Source organism: Athene noctua, chromosome 4 (genome assembly GCF_965140245.1).
Source record: "Athene noctua chromosome 4, bAthNoc1.hap1.1, whole genome shotgun sequence".
NCBI lineage: Eukaryota > Metazoa > Chordata > Aves > Strigiformes > Strigidae > Athene > Athene noctua.
Genome location: NC_134040.1, coordinates 35,435,031 through 35,460,302, shown reverse-complemented (window position 1 = coordinate 35,460,302; position 25,272 = coordinate 35,435,031). Strand labels below are relative to the sequence as shown.

Here is a 25,272-nt window from a genome sequence, read left to right as displayed (position 1 = left end):
TTTGCTCAGGTTTTAGTTGGATCAAGCTAAGTTTTGTGCTCTATTTGCTGTCATGAAACAAAATTTAAAAAAAAAAACAGCTAGATGATCTGTGTTGCACCAATATTAGCATTATGCTAAAATGTCTGATTATATTTGGCTGCCCTCCTTGTTGCAATCATCTCTATGCCTAAACATTAACCTTTCTTCAGAGCAAACTAACAGAAGTACTATAAGAACTATGGTGTAAAAACATCATAGATTCAAACTGCTGATGTATAGCTATAAAAATAATCTGATTAGAATCTCTTATGGAAGATAAAATGTACCATTTAATGAAAACATCACAAATTTTCATGTCAGTGTATTGTCTATGCTTATTTTAGAACATTTTTTAAGGAAAAGTTTGATATTGTAAAATGATCATTATGTGCTACTCTGGATAGCAGCATTTAGACCCACTATTCAAAAAAAGAAAGACCTTGAAAATTCTTGCTTACAGAAAGACCCTTTTCACTTAAATAATCAGAGTGATCTGAGGATAGCTCAAGATGAGCAGGAACTGCACTTCTGCAAGTGTTTGCTGAATATGGCTCTAACAAAAGAGAATTCCAGGCAAATCTTCCCAAACAATTCTGTCACTGTGTAGTACTTCAAACCTGATCTGCACGTTGTGGTTTAACCCCAGCTGGCAACTAAGCCCCACACAGCTGCTCGCTCACTCCCTGCTGGTGGGATCGGGGGAGGGAATCACAATGGTAAAAAGTGAGAAAACTTGTGGGTTGAGGTAAAAACAGTTTAATAGGTAAAGCAAAAGCTGTGAAGGGAAGCAAAGCAAAGCAAGGAATTCATGCCCCACCTCCCATGGGCAGGCAGGTGCTCCGCCATCCCCAGGACTGCAGGGCTCCCTCACACATAACAGTAACTTGGGAAGACAAATGCCATCACCCCAAACATCTCCCCTTCCTTCTTCTTCCACAGCTTTGTATGCTGAGCATGATGCCATCTGGGATGGAATATCCCATTGATCAGTTGGGGTCAGCTGTCCCAACTGCATCCCCTTCCCAAATCCTGTGCCCCTGCCCTGGCTACTCACTGATGTGGTGGGGTGAGAGGCAGAAAAGGCCTTGGCTCTGTGTCAGCGCTGCTCAGCAGTAACTAAAACACCCCTGTGTTATCAACACTGTTTCCAGCACAAATCCAAAACACAGCCCTATCCTAGCTACCATGAAGACAACTTTACTCCAGCCAAAACCAGCACACTGCAACATTCTTGCTAATTTAGTTCTAGACCTCTCTTCTCAAGAGACTGCCTGTTTTAAAAAACTCCTGGCAAATTATTTACTGGGTTTCTTTATGAGTTTGTGGTAGAAACAATGGCTTATCCTTATTTGATAGGCTATATTTAACTTGTGGTAAAAACAAATAGCAAAAACCCACCAACCAAAAGAAACCTTCCTTGCATAAACACAAGACAATTCCACTTCCCAGCCTAGACTGCCTCCACAAGGCAGATGCTCCAGTCTTACCTTTCTGGCCAACCAGGCAGGTATCACGGCAGGTGTTCCCACATCTACAACTGCCACTGACTCAGAAGAAACATACCTCCCACCAGCCACACCAAATTATAATTCCGTGCCACCTGTGCTGCGCATATTGAGTCCACTTTGGAGGCAGCTGCCCTTTGGGGCCTTACTCTTCCAGTGGTCTGCAATTAACATGTCATGACTTTGTGCTCTTCATGCACCATCAGCTTCAGTCTCTTGAACGCAGACAAGGAAGAGAAGCATGGGTGAAAACAAGGAAGCACTGAGGGGGAGGGTCACTGCCTGCTCTCTCATGCCAGATGTTTAATTTAAGCTTTTCTTTTTCACCTTCAGGTCATGTTACTCTGATACCCATCTTTTTCAATTTTGTGTTCAGTGCTGTATTGTCACTGCTTCTGGTTATTCTTGTCCAGGCCAGATTCAGCTGCCTTGAAGGCCTGTTTGGACCACCCCATGTGCTAATCCCTTTATGTTGTGTTGTTGTGGATGACAGCTCCATTACAGACAGGACATGGAAGGTGATGCACTTTTAGAAAAGATGTGGATGGCGTCCACTTCAGTAATGAAGGACAACAAACAAGAGTGACCAGCTGAACTAAGCCCTCCCTTGCTTTGGCTCTTTCCAGAACCCTTATCCTGACCCATTCACTGCGGTATGCTATGTTAGAGCAGAAAAGCGTGCATATCACCCTCAGTAACCCAGGTACTCGGCAAATGGAAATGCTCTGCAGTGAATACACTGCCATGGGCCGTAACTGAAATTATGTTGAGGCTCTCTGCAAAGTAGGAAGTGTCCATGCTGCTCCAAAGGAACAGCACTGACGGGTGCTTACGAGTTCCACGGTGCCTGGCTCTAGATTTCAGGTAGAAGGTCGAAAGAGATGAAATGGTCATTCCTATGTAACTAACATTCCACAGCAGTCTAAACAGAGCTGGCAGGCCACTGGGATGTTCTTCCTACCCACTGCTTTAAAGGCATTCACATGCTGAGTGTTTAGGTATCTCAATAAGTAAGGCAGAGGAGGTGTGTAAAAAATGCCAGCTCCCAGTGACTTACCAAGAGTCACTGGTACTGAAATTGTCCACCTCTAATGGGCAGCAGGAAAGGGAAAAGGAGGCCTGTTGCTGAGAACTGAGCTTCTATAGAATGCATTCAAATTTTAAAATAAAGCTTTTCATTCTGCCCATCAAAAACTGCAAGTTGTATCTTGCCCCAGAGAAAGGGGCTAAAGGTATGACAGAAACATGTTCAACAGTTTGGCAGTCATGTATTTTAACAAATATATCTTTCATTGTTATTCTTAAAAACTAAAGGCAGACATATGACTCTAGTTTTGTTAAAGCACAGAGATGTTCTGGTTTTATGGTATATTTTGCAAATTCTTGCATATTCTTTATGCTTCTGTGGCCATGGGAATTGATCTGGCACAAGCATAAAAAACTAGCTCTGTCTACATATCCCTCCAGTTTTGTTTCAAAAAAAAAAAAATTAAAATTTTAAAGTTTCATAATCAGAAGTATGGAAAAAGAAAAGCTGACAATCTGTCGACTTTTTTTTTTTTTTTTTTCCCCCCTGGCTTGGACAAGGAGACTGTATAGTTTGGGGTTCCCTTGTTAAAGTGATCACAGATGCCTAATCCCATTTGGTGTTCCCCTATGACACATTAATTACCAAGCCAATCCAAACAGACCTGTCGATTTTAAAGCCTCTTATAAAGCTGTAAAAATAACCATAGGTATTCCTAATCTGCAATATACCAGGACTACTCTTTACCACAGTACAATGATTTTGGGGGCTAATGTAAAGAAATGAGATCAAGTGTACAATCCAAAGGCACCTAAATGGGAGTTAGATGACTAATACCGTTGGAGAGCTGAGACCTAAGGACTAGTATCCAGAAATTCTGCTGCAAACAAGGGGGTGACTAACTAGAAAGAAAAAGATTGGTAAATACAGCATAATTAAGAACCACAAATATCATGTATCCATGAAAAAGGCAGCTGTGATACACCAGAAGAAATCAGTCAGTCAGTGTAGGGGATGCTTGTGAGATTGCACAAGGCCTGGATAAACCTTTGCTGCGAAGAACACTGTACAGCTGGGCACGATTCTTATTACCTGGGCTGAAGAAAGAATTAAAGCTGGAACAGGTGCACAAAACACATCAGAATAAGGGTTTTTTATTTTTTTGGTATTTATGTTTTAAAGATTAGAAATTCATGGCTTGTTTAGCCTACCTGACTGAAGAATGGGAAAGAGAATAGGATTGTAGAGTATGTCCAAGCCAGGGTGATAAATTTCAGAGAAGTGCTATTCAGGTGTATGATAACGTTGGCAACAAAGACAAATGGGTAAAACACCTGTCACAAATACTTACTGGAAAATAGGCTTCTGCTCAGAGACACAAGTTTCTAGTATTGCAAGGGTGGAGGGAGAGACAAAATCCTTACTTTTAAGTTGGATCGTGTTCAGTTTTGCAGTGAATTGCACAGCATGGAAAAGAGGCAGACTGGGTGAGTCGGGACAGGATCCTCCAGGTATCCTGGTTCTATGATCCTATTAAGATGTGTGGTTAGCTTCTGCTATGTAGAAACAGGATGTGTACTTACAAGGCTCTCCTAGCATTGTAGAGATGAAAATTTTAAGAGCAAAACAAAGTAGAAAGGAAAGTCCTCCACAAAAACATTACATATTTTAGAGTCTTCTACCTAGACAAATTTACAATATTTTGTGTATGCGTCAGGAAGAGGGAGGACCCCTGTTATTCTCTATTATTTGTATCCAATTTAAATAACAAAGCCATACAAAGTGAATTTGAAAAAGGAATAAAATGATTAAGCAAATCTTTTACAGCAGTCATCAAAAAATTCTGGTTAATTGTAAAGGGTTTGGATCAGATCAGAGAATTTTGTCTTTGCAATGACTGAAGAGAAAGGAAACCGTGAGGTAAATAACCAGGTAGAAATAATGATGCACTTTAAATCTTCTACATGAATGAGTTGATCTGTTAACAGCTAATGCACTATGCTGCTTCCCCTAGCCTCCTCCCACTGTAATCAGCCTTTTGTCACATACTAGTGAAATCCATTAGCTGCAACTTCCTGATCAACTTCCAAGGCCTTCCAGCTACTAAAATATTTGCATATTTAACGATTCATTTGACTGGTATCAACTCTCATTTACCAAGTGCTTGAGAGGAAAAACAAGTCATACTCTGTAGAAATCCTGTTTTAAAAAAAAAAAAAAAAAAGTAACGACAGCTCCAGATTTATCTAAAATACATGCGATTGGAGAAGACTTGGCAAAAATTTGAAAAGTATCAACAACTTTTAGAACAACGTTTTAAGGATTGTGAGTATAGGGGAAAGCTTTTAACTTCAGTATTTCAGTCAGCTTCTAGTTTCATTCACATCCTTATTTACCAGTCATTTTATTTCACTTTCTCTGCGATATTTGCACAGAATTTTCTTCACATGTTTACTCCTGAATTCTTTCAGTAGTGCTACTTTCTAGTGCTTATGGCATCACCACTATAATGCCACTATAAAAATACCTACTATAAAATTCAGAAATTTGAAAGGGTACTAGAAAAGAAAACATCACTGAATAAACCAAGAAAAGGAGCAGGCTGATACAGGCTTGGGAAGATTCCATTTTGAGACAAATGTCATGGTAGCCATCTTTGGTAAAACAGCAAACAAGGGAGCAACGCGTGACAGTTACATGGAGGTTTTTTGCCAAGTGTATTTTTAAAAATACACATGAATTTTGCATTGGCTCTTTAGCATTCCACGTTAACTGGCTTGCATGCATGCTTCTGAAGAATGTAAAGTATGTAAAAATGTAAAACACTCACTTATCTCTAACATTTTCTTTGATGGCTTTCAACAAAAATACACAGATTCACACACCTTGACTTTTGTACTTTGACAGCTAACCGGCTGCACTTCTGACAACTGAAGAGACCACATCTGCCAGGCACTCAGTGTCAGCAGTAAGGGTAACACCAAGCAGAGCTGGGATGCTGTACCATTAGAACCATAGCATCACATTTGGCTCCAACAGGTGTGCAGCTGACTGACTTCTTGTATTTTGATACCAAATACAATCAACAAAATCATAAACTTGTGTGGCTTAGTAAAACTGTCAGCCCATGTGCTCAACTGACTTTAAGGATGGAGAGGGCAACTCTATGCCAGTGCAGCTGGAAGGGAACAGAGCTACGTTCACATGAGAAAGGTCACTCTGCATCACCCTCTTACATGGTAGTACAGCATCTATGCTCGCTCTGCTTCCAGGGCAAATGCAAGAGACATGACCTGCTGAGACATCAGGGTGGCCTCCATCCTGTGCAAAACAAAGGCATATGAAGTCCCTCCATGAAAATAAACCTGCATTCATACATATTCCTGTTTTTCATGACTGAAGTTACAATCTAAGGTCATTTAAGTGAGATGATACAGCTACCACTGTTGCAGAGTGCAGTGCTCCTGAAATTCTGTCTTTTAAACAAGATATCATAAAAAGGTGCTGACATCTCGAGGTTATTAAAGAGATCACAGGACTGTTATCTCCACAGTATGACGACACCTTTTGTTTAACTGTCTTTTAGTAATGTAAATCTGCCCAAATGCAGCATACTTAAGAATTTAAATCATAAATTATTATTACAAATCATAAAATGTTATTAGCATTACTAAAGGAAATAACTAAACTGAACACAGAAAACAAGTTCATATGATAAGTAAAGATGGACAGTCATTACCCAAGTGACTAACTTCCTCAGGCATTACTTAACCTATTCGTAGTCATTATTTATTGATAGCAAGATAGTTATTTCCAAAAGCAAAATTTAGTCTACACTTCAATTTCTAGTTGGTGGTGTTGTTTTTTTCCCCAAATGTCTCTGAGAAAATAAAACTTATTTTTCTGCTTTAACAAATTTCATCATTAATCTGTTACCTCTGGCTTCAGCTAAGTGTATGACCTGACAAGAAGTAGACATACAGCATCCTTCTCTGAATGCTTTGGTACACAGCCTCCTAATTATCATTAATGAAACACTGCCGAATGTTGCAAAGAAATGTGAACACCATGACACCGTGTTAACTTGAAACTGATGTATCTTACAGCACTTTGCTTCAACACTCCTGCTCACCACATATATGAACTCTAATCAATTATATATAGTTCATAGGACATTGCCATCTATAACATTTAAGAGTTAACATCAGGATGATGATATTTCAGATTAATGCATTTGGAAGCCAGATTCAATAGCTTCTTATTAAGTAAAATGTTAATCAGAGGTATCTGTGATGAAGACAGCTATTCTTAAAGTCTAGCTAGGCATCCTCACAGGGATACAGTCCGGTAATTATATGCACAGTATTAAAGGTTTCATTAACTCAATCAGAACCTCTTAGAACACTTTTTTTGAGTAAGGTTTACACCAAAAGTTTCACAGTAGAAATACACTTTTCAAAAATGTAACTGGTGGTCTTATGTTCAACACCATTCATTTAGGATAATAAATAATTTACATTAAATGCATTATTTATTATAAGCTTCAACATGCCTTTATCAATGTTGTTTAGACAATTTCTATTTACTTTACTAGGCAATCATGAACAGAAAAGGCAGTTCAGAACATTTTATTCTCTGGTGCACACAGGGCAAAATTTAAACTATAACCACTACCACAGGTTAAGCTATATAACAAAAATAATGGACAACAACGTATTTTATTTCTAGCAGCACTAAGGGTATTTTATGCACTACACTGCACTATAGTGCAGGAAGACTAACAAATAGGATCACTAATACAGAGTATGACTCTGTGGAAGAGTTAGTGCTTGTGAGTACCAAATTCAGGAATTAAAATTCACAGAAGGCACTGACTTCAAAGGTCCCTGGAAGATATTCAGAAGATTCTACTGAGTTAACTGAGAGATTTATCTTGAAACTCAAAAATTCCCCCCTTTATTAACTAAGCACTAAGGCTAAGTTGCATGACTACACTAAGAAATGGTCCAGAAAGGATAACCAGGAAATTACTAGTCAGCATTTCTCACTCCACAGTAGCTACACAGTACCACATGCAATGATCAAGCAGGAGGTTGTAAACAATCAAACAGAACCATGTGAACTGTGTGCCTCAATCCACTACATGTTGAGCAGGCCAGATGTATCAAGGAAACCCAAAGGAAAATTAGAGAGGTTCATAGGAAAAAAAAAAAAAGTTTCAGCAGTCCAAATCAGACTGACAGGGTACAGCAGCAGTGTTTGCTATCTTAAATATCTGACACTGGATAAACTAAACCTTCAGAGAAGGTGGACGTCATCTCAGCAAGATGTGCTGCTGGGCTGACCAGAATAGCTGCTCTTCATGTGTCAAGTCCTCAGCAAAGATCTCGAGGAGTTTTAAATATTTATATAGCCCAAGAGAAGTCCTCAAGTTTTTGGCTTTGTGACAAAAAAATGCAGCTTTTGTTAACTCCCCCCATTCCCAGACTAGTTTATCACTCCAATGAAAAAATAACTCATTTTACTCAAGTATTTTACTCAAGAACAGCAGCTCCCGGTCATGTTACAAACCACACAACAATTAATGTGCATTTTACACACTTCTCATACAAGTGTCTCCAGGGCTGGCAGGAAGAACAGAGACATACACTTTGCCTACCTGTTCTTGCACACATAAAGTTTTACCACCTCTTTTGAGAACTAATAGTGAAAACTGCAATTTATGGGACAGAGTATCTTGTTATCTGCCCATAAAGTCACCAAAGGAAAGATCTTTATCTTGCTTGAAAAGGTACGCAGATCATTCCTTAACATTTAAATTTCTACATAAAATGTCCCTTTCGGCTATGTAGAACATCAAAACTCAGTGAGGTATAGCAGGGTGAAAGCTGCCAGTGAGCTAAAAAGAGCTGAAGTTTCAGTCACCTGTAAACAAAGGCACAAGTCTCTGGATGAATACCTGTGAAGAAACACATTCCATACAGGATGGAATAGGACAGTAAAACAGTGAGACAGACCATCTGGAATCAATATATTGATTCCAAGTGCAAGAATAAGAAAACACCCATTTTTCTTAGAACAGTTATCTTTTTCAACCTACAGTAAGTCTTTGGTCCCAGGTATATCAAGAAAGCTTTGCTGGTGGGTATTGATATCTATGATGTGGTCAAAGCAGTTCTTGTGTAAACATAGCTACATCAGATGAATTACAATTTGTTGTACTAAAACAAAACTCTTCCCACACAGCTTTACTGAAAGCAGTAGTTGATGTTGCAGCCACTCTCACAGCACTGTTTATCCCTGTCTAGTATACACTGCTATATTTGTACACAGCACTGTGCTGCTTAAGCATCCTTACTACAAATAGGGTGCCAACTTGCATGTCACTTACAAATTGTTTTGGGCTAACTTCACACTCCCCTTTCCAGGGTTCTGGCTTACATACAATGCAATTAGTAAGATAATCATAAAAGACACCATATACCTCTCCTAAAATCTTTGAAGTGCTTCAGGCTATTTCCCTGCTCTTCATTAAGCCACAGTCTTCAGTAACTTGTACCATACCATATCATTTATGCCAGCAAATCCTCAAGCACCAAGACCTCCTACCTGACAGGGGACTTACTAAAGCACCACTACCCATCTGTTAAGGCCTTTTCACAGTACACTGTCTAATACCCATACCTTTATAAAACATCAAGATAAAACTTGGTCTTCTCCCTTTTCTTCTACCATGAACCAAGGCCCTGACTGAAGACCGACAATTGAAAAAGAAATCTTGAACTAACAGCAATGAAACAGCCACACAGTGATACACAGGAGTTCCTGTAATTTGTCTTGCTGCTGCTGCTATCTCACTAACCTCTACCACAAAAATACCCATGGGCTTAGTTGCCCAAGAGCGAGGCTCTGTTTATTTGAAGAGTGTCTTCCCAATTGGCCTGTCATCCATTTTGAATAATCTTGTCCATCTCCTGCATGTGAAAGCTCTCCAACAGATCTCCCAACTGAGTGAGTATCTTACTTGGCAAGCATCTGTATTTTACCCAGCCTAATAGCATATGGCTTTGTAATTCTGCAAGAACAACAAGGCTTGGTCTTCTTAGAATGAGGTGAAGGTAGTGTTTGCATTCATTGTGATACACTGTGATTACCTTTCTGGGAGGCAGCTTATTCCAAATACTGACCAGAAAAATCTTCCTTGTTATTAAAGTGTTGTTTAATCACCCAAATTTATCTCTTAAATATGTAGGTCTAATAGGTGCAAGATTACCCAGTGAAAAGACGTCTTAAGATCGAGATACTTACAAACAGCAGAAGCAGAAGTGGAGTTATAACAATGCCCTGGAAGAAAGAAACAAATAAAAAAAAGCTTGTTAGTCAGGGAAGCAGAATAGTCTTTACTTCCTTGTACTATAGTGCATGGAAATACACAAACATCATTCAACATCATAAAAATTAAGGAACAAGAAGTTCAACTTTGCTCTTCGTTGTGTATGTTCTTTAACATCTGTACGCTGATCATTTTATAAACTATACTCAGTACAAAGTACCTTTCCCCATTTTGCACCTAAGCCCCTCTATTCTATAAGATCTGACATACAGAAATATAGAATGTTTATTTTAAAAAACATATTAAAGCTCTCCCCTCACTGTGCTCTATCTTAACTTCACTACACTGCTCCTCCTTAGGGGGAGACTTGTGATCATGTCCCATGCTACCCAGTCCCAGGTCCTCTTCTGAGCAAAAGCCGCATCAACCGTGATGAATTAGGTGTCGTGACTGTGTAATGTAAACGGATATTCCCCAAGGAAATGAGCTGAGATCTCAAAACTCATTTCACTTGATTAGACTTCACGTCTCACTGGTAGAAGGCAAGTCTTTCATCTAATTTAATCACACAGGACCACCTCAGCTTTCCACATCCCCCAGGCAGATGCAAGCAAAAAGATTTGTTGTCTTCACTGACAAGGAGCAGGTTTAAAGCTGATGATTGGACAAAACAGGATTTTAAGTTTCATGAGAGCAAACTTAAAATGAGTTGTTTGGGTTGGGAGTTAACATGACATGCATCAGTTTCATAGCTGCAAATAGCAATTCCCCATCATCCTTCCATCTGACTTCAATATTTTATTATTGCTCAATAAAATGATTCTATCATTTAATGCATGCTAATTCTCAAAGCTTGCTCAGAACCTCTCTAAACCAAGACTATTCTTCATCTAGATGTCTCAAAAATAACTAGTCTTTCAGCTATTCACAAAGTTTATTGCTTAAAGGACAAAAGTCCAAAACTTGCTCACATCCATCTCCAAGGATGCTTATTTTATATTTGGTTTTAGCTCCAAGTGAAAAACAACTGAACAAAAAAGCAGTTGTCCCCTGCTTTTCATTTAACCTTAAGTAACACAGCTTTACTTCTATCTTTTGGAAGCTAATATGAAGAAAAACTTTATATGACTGGTTTTCTATTTGCTTTCTGGGTCCACAAAAAGTCATGGATCCAGACACCTCATTAGGCACAGAGAGTTCTATCATGCTCTTAAAACAAAACACAAGTAAATGTCACAAATGATAGCAGACAGGAAGGATTGAGGAGGCAACAGTTAAGCTGTGCAACTTGAAGGCTCTCGAAAATTAAAAAACATATTTTGAAATAAATAATATATGCCATATCTGACTGCCCCACAGCCCAGCTATCCATAATCATTTATCTTTTTGCAAATGTCACAGCTGAGATAGATCATAAAACATTCGAAAGAGAAGTAGAAGCAATAAGAATTGCTTCAGGGAGTCACTCACTGTTTACAGGGAGGCCTAAACCAAAATGCAGGTAACAGTTATGAAGAAATATAGGTGTTCAAGTATACCAGCTGTAGAGGAAGAAACAGAAGTTGAGGAAGGGAGAAGACACCAAGAGCTGAACTGACACTTGCACACAGTAGTATCTATGATGCTTAGAATGCAGAAATGACAGTAAGATCTATATAATGTATATGCAAGAGTCACTCCATCAGGATGACCAAACTTCAGCTTTTATGTACTACTAAGAACACACATGAGCGAGACTTTGCCCTTCTTCCCTTTACCCCATTAACCACTACGCTGCACAGCTCACGCATTACCAAGTGCCTGAGTATTCCCTAAGTATCCCATAATTTTGGGATGGCAGAACACCACTGCAGCAGGACTCCACCTTCAGACCTTTGCATAACAAGAGGAGCATGGATGGAGTGGGAGGTGATGCACTAAAAGCATCCTGTATTCCAAATAAGCACTGAGTGTAGGGAGAAGAGCACACACTGCCAGCCAACTCTCATTTAAATCTGAAGAAACTCACTGATTCAGCACCATTAGTGATTTCTTATGCGCTTTATGCCTCAGTACATTTCACAGCACTTTTATATATTACAAAAAAAAAAAAAAGCAAAGGTAAAAAACCAAACCAAACCAAACAACCTTCCCCTTTATCTTGTTGATAAATAAAGTGCCCTTCCTCTTTAGGATGGGATCTGTGACTTGGTATATATTTGCTTTAGAAGCTTGGTGATATTAACACAATGGGCAACAGGCACTGCTAATTCAAAGCACATGTCACAAAAGGAAACACTACCGCTGTGACAATAACACTTCATAATTCTGTAAGCGGAGAGGAAGCAAACCCTTGTGTACATCATAAATAGATTCCTGACTGAGCTTGTTGAAAATCTAGCATTCAGAAGGTCAATTCTAGCAATTCTGTACAAAATTTTGCTATTAAACCTGGTGATCTTAATAATGAGAAGCCAGTTTCCCGTTGCCTCACCACAGAAAGGATTTACAAGGTTGAATTTTCCCATTTGCAACACAGACACAATTCCCTGGGAAGCTAAACAATTACCTGCCAAAACAGACAAGTTCATCTTAAAAAAAAAAAAAATAGATGCTGAATCACAGTAATTTGATGTTAATGTTTCATTGTGATAAGGAGAGCCAGTTTGAAAAACCACAGGGATTACATTAAAACCAAAGCGGTTTTTTTAGTCAGTAGTACTGTGGTGACTGTGATAGTTTACAGGTGCAAGCAAGACAGGATTTGTTAGGAGAGAGAACCTGTTCCTAGACCGACTGATGGAGTTGGTAAAGAACAAACTCTGGGCACATGAAGCCCGTTTATATGTTACCTGAAAACACTGGTGAGTTTTTATGTGCAAAAGCTCTCTCTTCAGGTTTCTGTTCCAGACGTGAAGAAGGGTTTACATGATGACGGTGTATCTGTCTAACAAAAGGTATTACCCTTCCCTGCATACACTGCCTTGCTTCAACACAGTACCCCTTCATTAGAAAAGTGCTCCTCAATATGCCCATAAGCATTATGTATCTTAATTCGTACCCACTAAAGAATAATATAGAGAGTACATCGAGTCTAAAGCCCACTGATAGAAAATACAGACAATTATTTAGTTTTTTGAAGGCAAAACCAAAATCTGATTCACTCAGAATAAAGAAAAGGTGGCAGAAAACAGTTAGTCTACACAGTTCAGCTCAGGCACTAGCAGAGACTTCACAAAGACAAGCACATTCTTACACTGGCAGTGTGGTTGCTTTCTAAGACTATGACAGGCTGAAAAGCACAAAGAAAACTAAAAACTGAAATAAAGACTATCTTTTCTAAGTCCATTGGACACTAACACCATCAGAGAGGAAAAAGTAACTAAATTTGACTACGCTTTTCCCTGCCTTGCTTCCCAGGCAAGTGCTGTCAAATACATAGTGTATGGAGATAAACAGATTGTAGATTAGCACTTCCAAGCAGAAGCTGAGCATCTGCCCTTGAGAATCCAAGGTCATTACACAGTTTTAGCATCTTCAAAGTTTGGGTGGAGTGTTAAGCTTTCGACTGCTGCCCACAATGGAGCCAAAGTTGTAAAGTGACTGCCGTTTGCTATCAGCAGAAAAACTTTCAAGAAATCCATTTACACCTCTGATGTGAAAGACTGACTGAATATATTTCAATGATTTTAGTGGAAAAGGAATTAAAAAATCTCAGACTGACCTGAGACACTGATACAGCATAGGAATCTGAATAGTCATTTACCTGCAAACACATTTCTTTTTACAGTGAAGATCATGAAACATGTCTTAATTAAGAGAGTTTAAATACAGGTTTGTGTGTGCAAGCATTGCATAAACATAAACTTCAACAGCAAAGATGTACTTGGAGATGCATTTAATTCTTATTTACCTTGTACAGATAAAGATTTTAGGTTTTCTGTAAGTTTCATCCAGTACAGCATTGCTGTAGAGCAGATATTAAAATGTGTTTATTCTCCAACAGAATATGTAGAAACAATACATGTAATTTGTTGCCAAACTGGACAGCAAAAGGAAATAACAGTGGATTTGAAACTATGATGGCAAATCATTAAGAAAGAAATTATGCAAATAGTAAGAGGAAGGTGGGCACAGATCCAGAGGGACACATGGTAGAAGACGAGTAAGGATTATTGTAATGAGGCATGAAATACATGTGAACTTTCCTTTCTTTCCTTTACCCACAAATTTCCCAAGCAATTTTTCTTCGTTCTTACAGGTCATCAGTATGACACGCATGTGGCAATTACTCGTGGAAAAAACCTTAACCAAAGTCACATCTGATTTGTCTTAAGAAGTAGGGCTAGAATGAAAAAAAAAAAAAGTTTTCCTAATCAAGGTTCTAAATAAATATGTATTTTCTGAAATCAATTATCTATCAATTATCTACTCATGCTTACTACTACAGATGTTCCTGAATGCTTCATCAGAGCAGGAAACAAAAGGAGCAGAAGTGTAAGCAACATTATGTTGTAAACTGAGTAAAGGTTAGTAAAAAGTTAACTGGGCAGCATTTCCCCTGCTCCTGATAGGGTAAGATGTAAGAAAAATGGCTATAAAGTCTAGATAATTTCATCAGAAGACAAGCAGAAATGAGATCTGAAACTCAATCTTCATCTGTGTACAGTGGTGCTTCTCACATGGTTTTATTTCAAGAGTCACTGGCACCTTTTAGAAAAGAAAGCAACCAAATAAAACCCAGTCTGCCCCCCCTGCTCCCAAAGAAAAATCTGTGCAGTTTTTCAGATTACAACATCAGAGATAGACTTAACCTTGAAACCTCTATTATTTCTAGTTCTTCTTATGTGCTTTGTTTCCCTACTTTTGTGCTTGGAAGTGTGTTTTGAAAGGTTTTTTTTTCTTTATTTTGTTTTTGTCAAATTTGCAGACACCTTTATGTTTTACATTTCAAAAAGAGAACACTGCTGCTGGAAAAGTACTTCTAGGTCTGAATTAGGTGTGTTTGTGAGCAACAGACAGCTGGTACCAAAGTTCTACAGAAAACAGATAAACAGATGTTCTCAAAAAATCTGGTACCTTCACAAAGGAAAAAAAAGTGGGTTCTTCTAAAGGCCAAAAAGCTTACAGTTCAGTGTTTTCAAGAACATGATTGAGATTTGTAAAGACCATGACAGCACTCGAAGCCAACTCTCAGTCTATTCAAGACTTCCCTCTCCCCTCACCCCTCAGACTGCTCACAGATCCACAACTCCCCATCACAACGTGACACCTGCGTAAAACATTACTTATTAGCTGCAATACCACATTATGCATCCTCTTGAATAAACTGATTTAAAGTATCGTCCTATGCCGAACTGCTCTGCAGCAATTTAATTTTAGATATCATATAAAGAATTACTTCTGCTGCTGAAACAGGGCTTTCACAAACCTGGATAACCAGCCAAAATCCTCAGAAGTAAGTTGCCTTCTCCCTTCTTCCACCCGTCCCCACTTACCTTCTTTGAAACTATGTAGAACCTCTTGAGAGACACCACAGAACAAAATAAAAAATGCTGTGCTAAATACACTTACTTGGTTCCAAACCAGAAGAGCAAAAACCACAAAAAGTCAGGTTGGGACTAGGCAAGTTCTTGTGAAGCCACCAGTATGCACTGAGTGAAGAGTGCCATAACTGAAAAGGGCCTGATAACAGGGTTTCAAGTCTGTAACTGAAATTATTTGGGAAACATTTCAGTGCATTAGTATTTGGATCAAATGGCTGCAGGAACCTACTTGAGACAACCTTTTTCTGGGTTCTTTAAACAGTTTTTAATATTTGTGTAAGCATGGCTATATGAACTATGCTCTGCATTTGTTCCTACTTAAAGACTACACTGGAGAGGACAAATTTTTGTTAAATGAGATGTTGAACTAGATTTCCACAATAGAACATATGTTTTCCCCTTTCAAACTTTGCATCCACATAAGTGACATGTTTGGTTTTACCTCTTGCAATCTCAGAGATTAAGTTAGAACTGCACTTTCTGGTGTGCTTGTAATTTCAGTCATTGTCCCATGATGCAACTTCAACGTCCCTGTGTTGCTCCCCTGTGGATATCACAAGCTCCTATAACAAATAATCTCTTGCCTTTTGTGTTCAAATTTAATTATTTTCAAAATTATTTCAGATGCAAAACACAGGCCTCTAAAAGTCTCCTACCATACATCACGTTTCTGTCAGCTACTCGTACAGTGACATTGCTGGTTCTGAGAAGGTTTGTACAACTATAGGACTACAAAATAAACCATGTAATTTAGCTCTTTTTTTTCCTGTTTTACATCAAATGACTGATCTGAATTCTGGGAAGAACAAAGGCCTATGAATTGATGCTTTTTAGGATGCTAATACACCCATCCTCCCCAAAATAAATAATAGAAAAATCTGAAAAGATATTGAAAAGAGCATGAAGTTAGTCACACATTTTTGTTAAATTCATAAACACTGTAGAACAGCAAGGCAATGAACTACAATACAAAACTGAAAATACAATTTTATGTAACCTTAATTCAACTATAATTATAAATAAATACCACAACAATAGCTTCATCTGATCCAATTAGGTGAATATTGGATTTTTAATAACAAAACTGTAAAATTAGAAGTGATATAACAAAATGGCTTGTGCTTTATCAGAGGGGAAAAAACAAACCAGACTTCATATCATCTACTAGATTATGCATAGTACTTTGTGAATTGTTCCAGACGTTGTACCACCTGCTCTGTTGTGTCAACCTAGTGGCCTCTACTGTGGGAAGGGAAATTTAAAAAAAAAAAAAAGAAAAAAATATATTAAAATACATACTAGCATCAGATAACAGTAGGAATCAAAAGCATTTCCACTATTTATTAATAATTACTAATTGCAGATGTTCCTCTCACACACTTTATGCAAGTATGAAATCGGAAGGGAATCAAAAGGAATGTAAGCAGACAGAATTCGGTTCTTCCAACACAACAGAAACTAGAAACTAAAAAACAAAGTGATCTGAACTATTGGCAGTAACACTAACTACATTCGTCACAGATTTTAAAGAATAAAACCAAAAGGAGAAAGCATTTTTTTCAGCAAGGTTGAGGTTCCAGTATCAGATTGAGAGTTAAGCCAAGAGTATGAAAAGAGGATTCCGGGAAAGTAAAACTCCATGTAAGCCTAGTTTGCCTGGCTTCCCAGCAGAGGGCATCTTCAACACATTAGAAATTTTCTTCTTACACAGCAAAAGAATAGTTCAGAACACAGCAGTAAGGATCCCGAAGTTTTAAAGAAACTATAAAAACTTGGGTTTCACAGGTGATACTGGGATAGTGTCTGGAATGATGCATAAAATACAACAAAAGTCTGATTCAGAGTTGGAAATGAGTGCTTCCATCAAACATCCTGAAACATCAGAATCTCTCTCTAAATTAGCAATATTTTAAGAGTAACTAAATTAAATTCAGTTAGATGGGAGCTGTCTGGCAGAGTGTGGAATAGCTCTTACAATAGGTGTAAGGCTGCTGCTTGGGTAACTGCTTCTGGCCATACTTCCCAAGTGCTGCAACCTCCTGCTACTACAGCAGCTCCACAGCGCTGTGCGTGACAAAGGAGATTTTGGTGGGCCTTTGATCACATATCTGGAATGGGATCAAGCCATATTCCCCACTCAAACTTGTAACACCTTCCTGTAACTTTCAGTTGTCTCTCTCTGGTGCAATACATTCAAAGTCAGCTGTCTTGTTAACATCTTCAGTGATGATATCACTGAGCCTGTAGCTCCAACTGTTTCCCATTTCCTCTTCAGTTGCTTTTCTGGACATTGTTCCTGGACTCAAGACTTTCTTCCTCTCCTTTACCTCCCACTTCAATGAGAATCTTTTAAAACTTCCTCATACCCACAATACTTCGCCTAATTCCAGCTCACTAAACCATTTTCTGTTCCTATTCAAATTTATTTCTCATGTGGTGTCAACAGAGAGCAAGATCACTATAATTCTGTATGTCAACATAGGAACTGAATTTATACGCTGTCATTAGGTGGTCCTTCCCTAGAGAAGGCATAAAAGGGAACTTCAGAGTCATCAACACCCATGCATTTTTCAGAATGATCCCCTTGTTTTTGCAAAAATCACTTTGACACAATCCTGTAATTTCTACAATGCAGGCACATTCCCACACCATATATCATGACCTCAGTGGGACTGCAAAGGAAAGATGCACAACTTGAAGGATTAGTATGTCTGTAGGTATAAGCATGGCCCGTTCTCGATTAAGAGTTTAATGTATAATAAGGATATGATAAACTTACAGTTATATGCTTTGGGGTGTATGTTAAGTGCAAGGTATGTTAGTGCAGTGTGAAGGATGCACCACAATTTCTCCTTTGTTTCGTATGTGGAAAGCAGACATGAAGTAACATACACATTTTAGAAGAAAAGTTATTTTTCCACTTAATCTTTAAGTCTGTTTTCTTGCAGAAGACATTTACAAAGGATCCAAGTTTCTCCTGTATTTGGATCGATGTCGAGTAACCAGCAAATGCTAATTTTAATTACTAAGAAAACATTAACTAGCAAACCGTGCCAGCCTCAGCACCTGTGCTATCACAAAAACATTTGGCGATATGAAGGGATTGGCACACTAGATGGTGCTGTGGGACCTTCCAGAGAAAAGAACCTCCTAAAACAAGTTGTTGTACTGTTAAATTAGCCATATAGTTGATTCCGTATTTTGAAACATATTTAAAAGTCCTGAGTCACAAGAGAAACCAGAACCCCAGAAATGGAAGGAATACACTAAGCAAACATTCTGCTTTGAGTGACACTGCTTTATAGAACAGCTAAGTGGCACCTCTTCCGCAGCAAGGGTTTCTCACCTCTCCTTCCCAAAGCAAAAGAAAGCAGTTTTTACACTCTACACCAGTCTTACTTTACAGGGTTCTACATGTAAAACAGAATTGCACCAGTGATGTCCGAAGTCAGAGATCTGACCGAGCAAGGCCTCTGTGTGAAGCCTTTTCCATCCTTCCTTGTGAGCTGGACTTAAACACCCTCTATAGCACTGTATTTCATTCTGCTAAACGTTTAAAAAATATTTTAACTATGAATTAACTTTTCCTGCCATGACAATCAGTTGCATGAAAGAAATGGAAGCATAAAGGAAAAATTACAGAAACCTGTGAGAAAATCTATGACAAATACTACAGCAATGAGCAGTTATAAGCAGTTATCAAAATTGATTCTACTTATTTTTTTCTATAGTTTTCAGTTACAAGGAAAGCTATTTAAGTAGATCAGTTTCTTCATAAACACACCATCAATATATGAATCAAGGCGCGTTTCATTTTGTTAACATAAACACTACATTTAAATAAACTCCTATCTCCCTCTTTTTTTTTCTCCAAGCCAAGAACCTCATACAGTGCAAGTATAAAACACTGTGCAACACCTCTTTGACATATGGAAGAATATAAAAACTTTATAATGGGCAGGAGTGTTGTGCCAATAAAAACCTATAAGGATTTAATTATGAAACAGTAATAGTAAAACACCTTAGCATTGCAAAGGTTTCTTGGGACCTACTATGCAGAAATACCACTTAAAACATTATCACTGAAGTGCTGGCATAATTCTCACACTTACCCAAACCGTGGGTTTGATCTGAAATGAGGTACCCCCCCCCCCCCCCCAATTCAAACCAACAGAAGAGTTTGTCTATAATTATTGTTATAGATAAATTAGACAGTTTACATTGGTTTTGTCAGGAAAATGTCTCATCAGCCAAGGTGCTAACTATACTCCTTAAGGCAAGAAATGCCCTCCAAATCCCCCGGGGTAAATGACACTCAGGAGCCTTCAGGATCATTTCCAAGTCTGCTGGAAAGTTAAGCTATTAATAATTAGTTTGAGAGTAAGCTCAGTCATACATTATTCTTTTCCTTTAGTCTAAGTGCCCTGAATTGTTTTACTAAAATGAATCACAAAGCTCATTCAATCTGTTTCCACTATTATTCCCAGATATGATTTCCTCTCAGAATTGAGTATTTCAAAGGCCAAATCCAACCAAAATGCACACACGCATGTGTGTGTGCGCAGGCGTATACAGAACCCCCCCAAACCCAGCCCCCAATATGGTAATCTATATTGCTTGTGTTCTGTGCTGCCTGCCTGGCCCCAAGTCATCAATAATGAATAGAAATGTACAGCTACAGCAGTAGCCTGTGTCATGGGCTTGTCAGGGATTTTTGAAAAGGAACAAAAACACAGGTTTGCCATTTGATTGTGCCTTCTTTTGCAAACACAGGACAGACAAAACAAAGGGGTATTTAAAAAGGGGTAATATAATTAACCCTTTTTGTACTAATTGACTGTTTCTTCCACCACACAGGATGGAAAATTATTTGTTTGCAGTGAAATCAGTATTCTCCTAGGCCTGGGAATTCAGCAATAATGTTGATTCTGAGCACAGGGAGGGGAGGTTGTTTCTATTTTAAGATAATGAATACATGCACTCAAGAGGAGTCAAATACCATGGTTTAAATGGAGGGAGGAAAAAAATAGTTTTGTTTTCCTAGGAACCCAGTAAGTTCAGTCTCACATAAAATTGTTCTTGAAGAAGGAACTTAACGCATGCAAATGCATAAACACATAGCTAATGAAAGCAACAGTATTATTAAAAAATATGCAGATTCTAATAAATTAGTGCTTTAAAAAAGTGGTTCTTGTTGCTATTCTTTCTTTTCAATGTTCACAAATACATTTCTACAGACATTAGGACTGTAGTCTTACAGGAGTGATTATCTCACGTTTTACAAACAGAACACACCAGCTGGTATACTCCAATCCACCCCCTGGGGAGGGTGGGTGGCAGACTACAAAATGTCTACAGGACACACACAAACTGAACTGATTGAAAACCCAGCTGTAAACTCAAATCTTTCCTGCTTTCCACATCTGCATAAATTCCAGAGTAAGTCCTGCATTAATAAAATTAATTAACAAAAACATGAACTTCCATAGTAACTTCTGTAGTAGATGAGTAAAATATTCTCCACTTTGAAAGAGGTAACTGAAGATGCAGCCTTGTATTCAAAAAGCCTGGAACTAGATAGTCTGTATAAGAAATTAAACTATATAAACACATACTTTCAACTGAGCATCAAGAGCAAGACACCTCCATTCAAATTATATTGCCAGACCATCTTTTCTAGAAGCCAGTAGCAAATAAAAGCACATGGTTTAAACACAACTGAGGGAAATCTTCACAAAGCAGCAGTCAATAATACTATTTAAACAGCCTACTCTGTTCTGACCTAATGTTATCTTGTGATAACTGTTTTTAATGGTTAGAATGGGATATTAATAGTATTCAGCTGAATTGAACTGTGCATAAATCGCAGAACGTTCATGGGTTGAATATGTTATGAATGCCTGCAAATAATGAAACAGGTCCATAAAGCACCTTTCTGTGGCAGATAATAAAGTAACTGCCTCAAAAATTACAAGCACACACTATAGCACACTAAAGTTAAAAAAACTCAAACCACAAAAATGTGATTCTCTTTAAATTGACTTGATTAAGTTAAGGTAATTTACTTACAAAAGTAACTTTATTCTGTTTAAAGAGTTACTAAATTATTTTATAGCAGAAAAGTAGTTTCTCAATTCTAACTCCAAATATACTTCAGCATGACCAGACTGATTATTATTCATCTCATCAATTCTATACAATCAGTAAGAACTGCTTCTTTTCTCCTACTGACATGTTTTTAGTTATTTTGCAAGTGCTCAACCACTTCTCTTCTAGCCTGCTGTCCAAACACAGGGTTGAGAGCATGAGACTTCTGCGTTGTTTTGGATATCCCTGCAGAGTAGACAATCTGCTTAATACACATTTTAATGTACTCAATATGCACATCTACAACAAGAAAATGCAGAGGTTTATTCATACGTAGGTGGAATGGGCCAAAACCCCTGTTCTTGTTATCAATGCCATATAAGACTCAGAATATGTTGAAATTTTTAATTTTTTTTTAACCATCTGCTTCAAAGATGTTCATTTTTTATATGTTATCCACTAGATACAGATGCAGATCTTGTATCCAAGCAAAAGAATGGTGCATTTGTTCAACTGCAAGCTATTGCTCAAGTCACAGATGACCTACTGGGCCAAGGTATTGCTTATAGCAGCCTGTCCCTCAGCACAGCATCCTAAATCACACATTCCACCTGCTGAAGAAGCTGACAACTGCTTTGAAGCATGCAGGAAACTGGTTGAATCTACAGTGCTGTCACATCAAAAGAGCTCCGTCTACACTGATTTTAAGCTGGCAGGTCCAAGGAAAATTCACCTCCCTGAAACTCACCTCCACAAGTCCATACTGCCTGGCTCACATCTACCATCTGCCCTTGCCAGGAGACAGGAGTGCTGCCTAGGGAGGCTCTCAGGCTGCCCACATCACCCGAGCACTGCAAGAGGCAGGGTACTGCCGCGAGGTTGAGCACAACAACAAGCACCGAAGTCCAAGTCCACTGCATCGAGCTTTTTATAGTGTCCTCTGACAAAGATGGCACGTCACGGTTTACCTGGGAAGGGTAACATCAATGCACTCAGGATGTACTGAGCAGGTAAGTTTTAGAAAGGTAAAAACCCGGGCAGAGGCAACGTAAAGAACTAACTGTTAAAAATAAAAGGGGGGGGGGGGGGAGGGGAGAAAAGGGGGGGTGGCAAATAAAACTTGGCTTTGTACTTCAATTTCCTGTATGGCTTCTGCTGCTGCAACTTGTCATCAGAAGGAGCCTGCTTTTCCCCTGTCTGATATGAATACTGGTTTTGCATTTAAATCATCTGCCCTGAAATGTGGATCTTTGATTCAGTAACATAACAGAATATTTCCAGAGGGGGAAAATTGTTTCTGAAAACAAAACAGCCCTAGTCTAGCAGAGACTGTCTAGGCAGGGAAGGGAGCTGGCATGTGAGACTGGAACCAAATGAAGAGAAAATATTTTCCTCACAGCCCCCACAAGAAAGGCTTTTTTTAATTTAAGCTCCCAAGAGCTCAAATGGCAAGAGTGTATTAACTTGGAAGGTGTTTCCTGCTTTACAGGAAGCAAAACAAGAGAATAACTAAAAGATGTTATCCAAGATTTCTATCTTCCCCTTTTCAGGGCAAGAGTCTTCAGTCTACTCTGTGCTCAGGGAATCCCAGCTCCCTAGGTAGCTCCCTTCTGACTCCTCCTCAGGTTTTGATCCAGCTCTTCCCAAAGAACTGCAAGGCTGGAAGTTTAGTATAGCATTAGACCATTTGTGTACTTAAATTTCTAAACATCCCAGTCCTCTATATCCAGAATAATTCTCATTCCACAAGTAAAATACATTCCTTTTAAAAGTGAAAACCCTTGTAATTAGTTAAATGACATGCCACATATTCACAGAATCTCGTTAGTTGAAAGGACAAAACATATCCATAAGGCCCTTAATTTTTACTGACGAATTCTAGGATTTTCTAACCAAAAAGGGATTTGCTTGAGTCTGTTTTGCGTGGATAACACTCTTCATAAACTGTTTCACCTGGTGGGTGGCAGACAGGGCTTCTCCACAGAAGTTGTAGAGTAAGTAAATCACCTGCTATTTCTACCCTGAGCATGGGAATTGTGGAGAGTGCAGCAGGATTTAACCCATCCTAAGACTAACAACTGGCCTGATGTTCAAAGTAGTTCTCAGATCCACCATTTGCCTCATTGATCTAACAGAAATCAAGATATGCAACTAATATTTACTGTTACACAACATTGCGATCCACCAGCTGTAACCACTTTGAAAACTACAAAAACCAACCCATCATCCAACTCATTATTAGCTGTTACTAATAGTTACCCACTACAAGGCAGAGTTAAATAGCCTCACCTTGGTGTTCAATACAGATTCAGCTCGCATTCTGCAGACGATACCTTACAAATGAGAAATACAACAGCTCCTGGCTGCTTAGGTATGAAAAGTATGTTTCATCAGACAGGGGATCGTTACCCACAAGTTTACTCACTACCAGTTTATTATCAGATCTTTTCATTCTAAGGGTAACTACTGTGTGAAAAAGACGTAATTTCCTTTTTTTTTTTCTCCGGAAGTTTTGCTGCATACTCTTATGCAGGTAATAGAGTCAAAATAACTGCTTTGGTTTTTTAATAATTACACATAACTGTCTTTCTTCCATATAAAGCAATAACAGGCAATGCAAATGCATGTAATGCAGGTTTGCATAACACTGCAGTGGGTAAATCATAATGCCTGTTATTAAAAGGCAACAATGCCATCATCCCTCTCATTTCTGGATCAGACACAAAGGACATCAGCCTAGCTCATACACAGAGCAGAAATAACCATCCTGTAGGCTGAAAGTCACGATAACTTGGGATGGTCATCCCCAATATTGGTGCTGTAAATGAGCTGCAAGCTATGTAAAGACTTGAAAAGTTTTTTTAACCACACTTTTTTATTGAGAAGGTACATGAACTAAAGAGTTTCAGGATCAGTTTGCCAGATGCCTACTGGGGGTTTATGCACACACACACCAAAAAAAAAAAAAAAAAAAAAAGGAGAGAGAATGAAATAAAACTGCTGGGTTATTTTTGATGTATCTTACGTAAGACTTTTTAAAATGTAAATATTATATTTAAATTAGCATTTCTGGTTTGCCTACAATCAAAAGCCTCTAACATCACAAATGATGACAACGAGGTGGCCTAGCAACCTAGACAGACAGACACAGGAAGTTCAGTCACTAATAAAAAGCTTTGGCTGTCTGGCTTCAGGGAGAAGAAAATTGCTTGGATGATCACTTCAGTACTCTGCTAGGTGATGCACTATTTTATTCTTTCTGATAGTTGCAGTTTAAAAGAACTCAAAACAGGAAAATGTACATGTAAAGGCTGAGCAAAGATGTGGACTGAAGCTTTATTTTGTTTGGTTTCCGATTCACACTTTTGATAGAGCCTAGGGAGCCAGAGAGAGAAGAAAGGAAAGTGTCCCCAAGCGCCTGACAGTATCAGAAGTGAAAACAGCAGCTTAAGTTGCAAGCTACCTGTAGAGTGGGTCTAGGAGCAAGGGCTCTGCTGGAGGGGGGAAAAGCCTTTTTAATGTTAGCAGGTGTCACTGCAATGTACTTGCCAGCAAAATAAAATGTATTTATCAGGTCACGGTCACAATTCAATTTCTTATCATGATTCAATGCATGGAAGATTCAATTTAAGGAAATGCACTGTTCTACTCGCCAGCAGTTTTTTGGTAAATTTGCATTGCTGCTCCTTATGAACCCAAGCCTGAAGGTGCTGAGCATTTACAGCTCCTCCCAGAAAAAGGCAGCATTCTGCACTTCACAGAAAGGTATGTTTT

General features: G+C 38.6%; 1 protein-coding gene across 7 annotated transcripts in view; it reads right to left on the bottom strand.

The window, feature by feature from the left end:
- The window catches only part of SLC10A7 (solute carrier family 10 member 7), a 156,711-nt gene that overhangs the window by 44,005 nt on the left and 87,434 nt on the right, over window positions 1-25,272 (bottom strand). For 6 of the 7 annotated variants that reach the window (XM_074904987.1, XM_074904984.1, XM_074904981.1 and 3 more), the window contains one exon: window positions 9,862-9,897. The exons of the other annotated variant lie outside the window; for it this stretch is intronic. In XM_074904987.1, coding sequence (XP_074761088.1) covers window positions 9,862-9,897 — 36 coding nt within the window. The remainder of the gene's footprint in view (window positions 1-9,861; window positions 9,898-25,272) is intronic. 7 annotated transcript variants of the gene reach the window in all.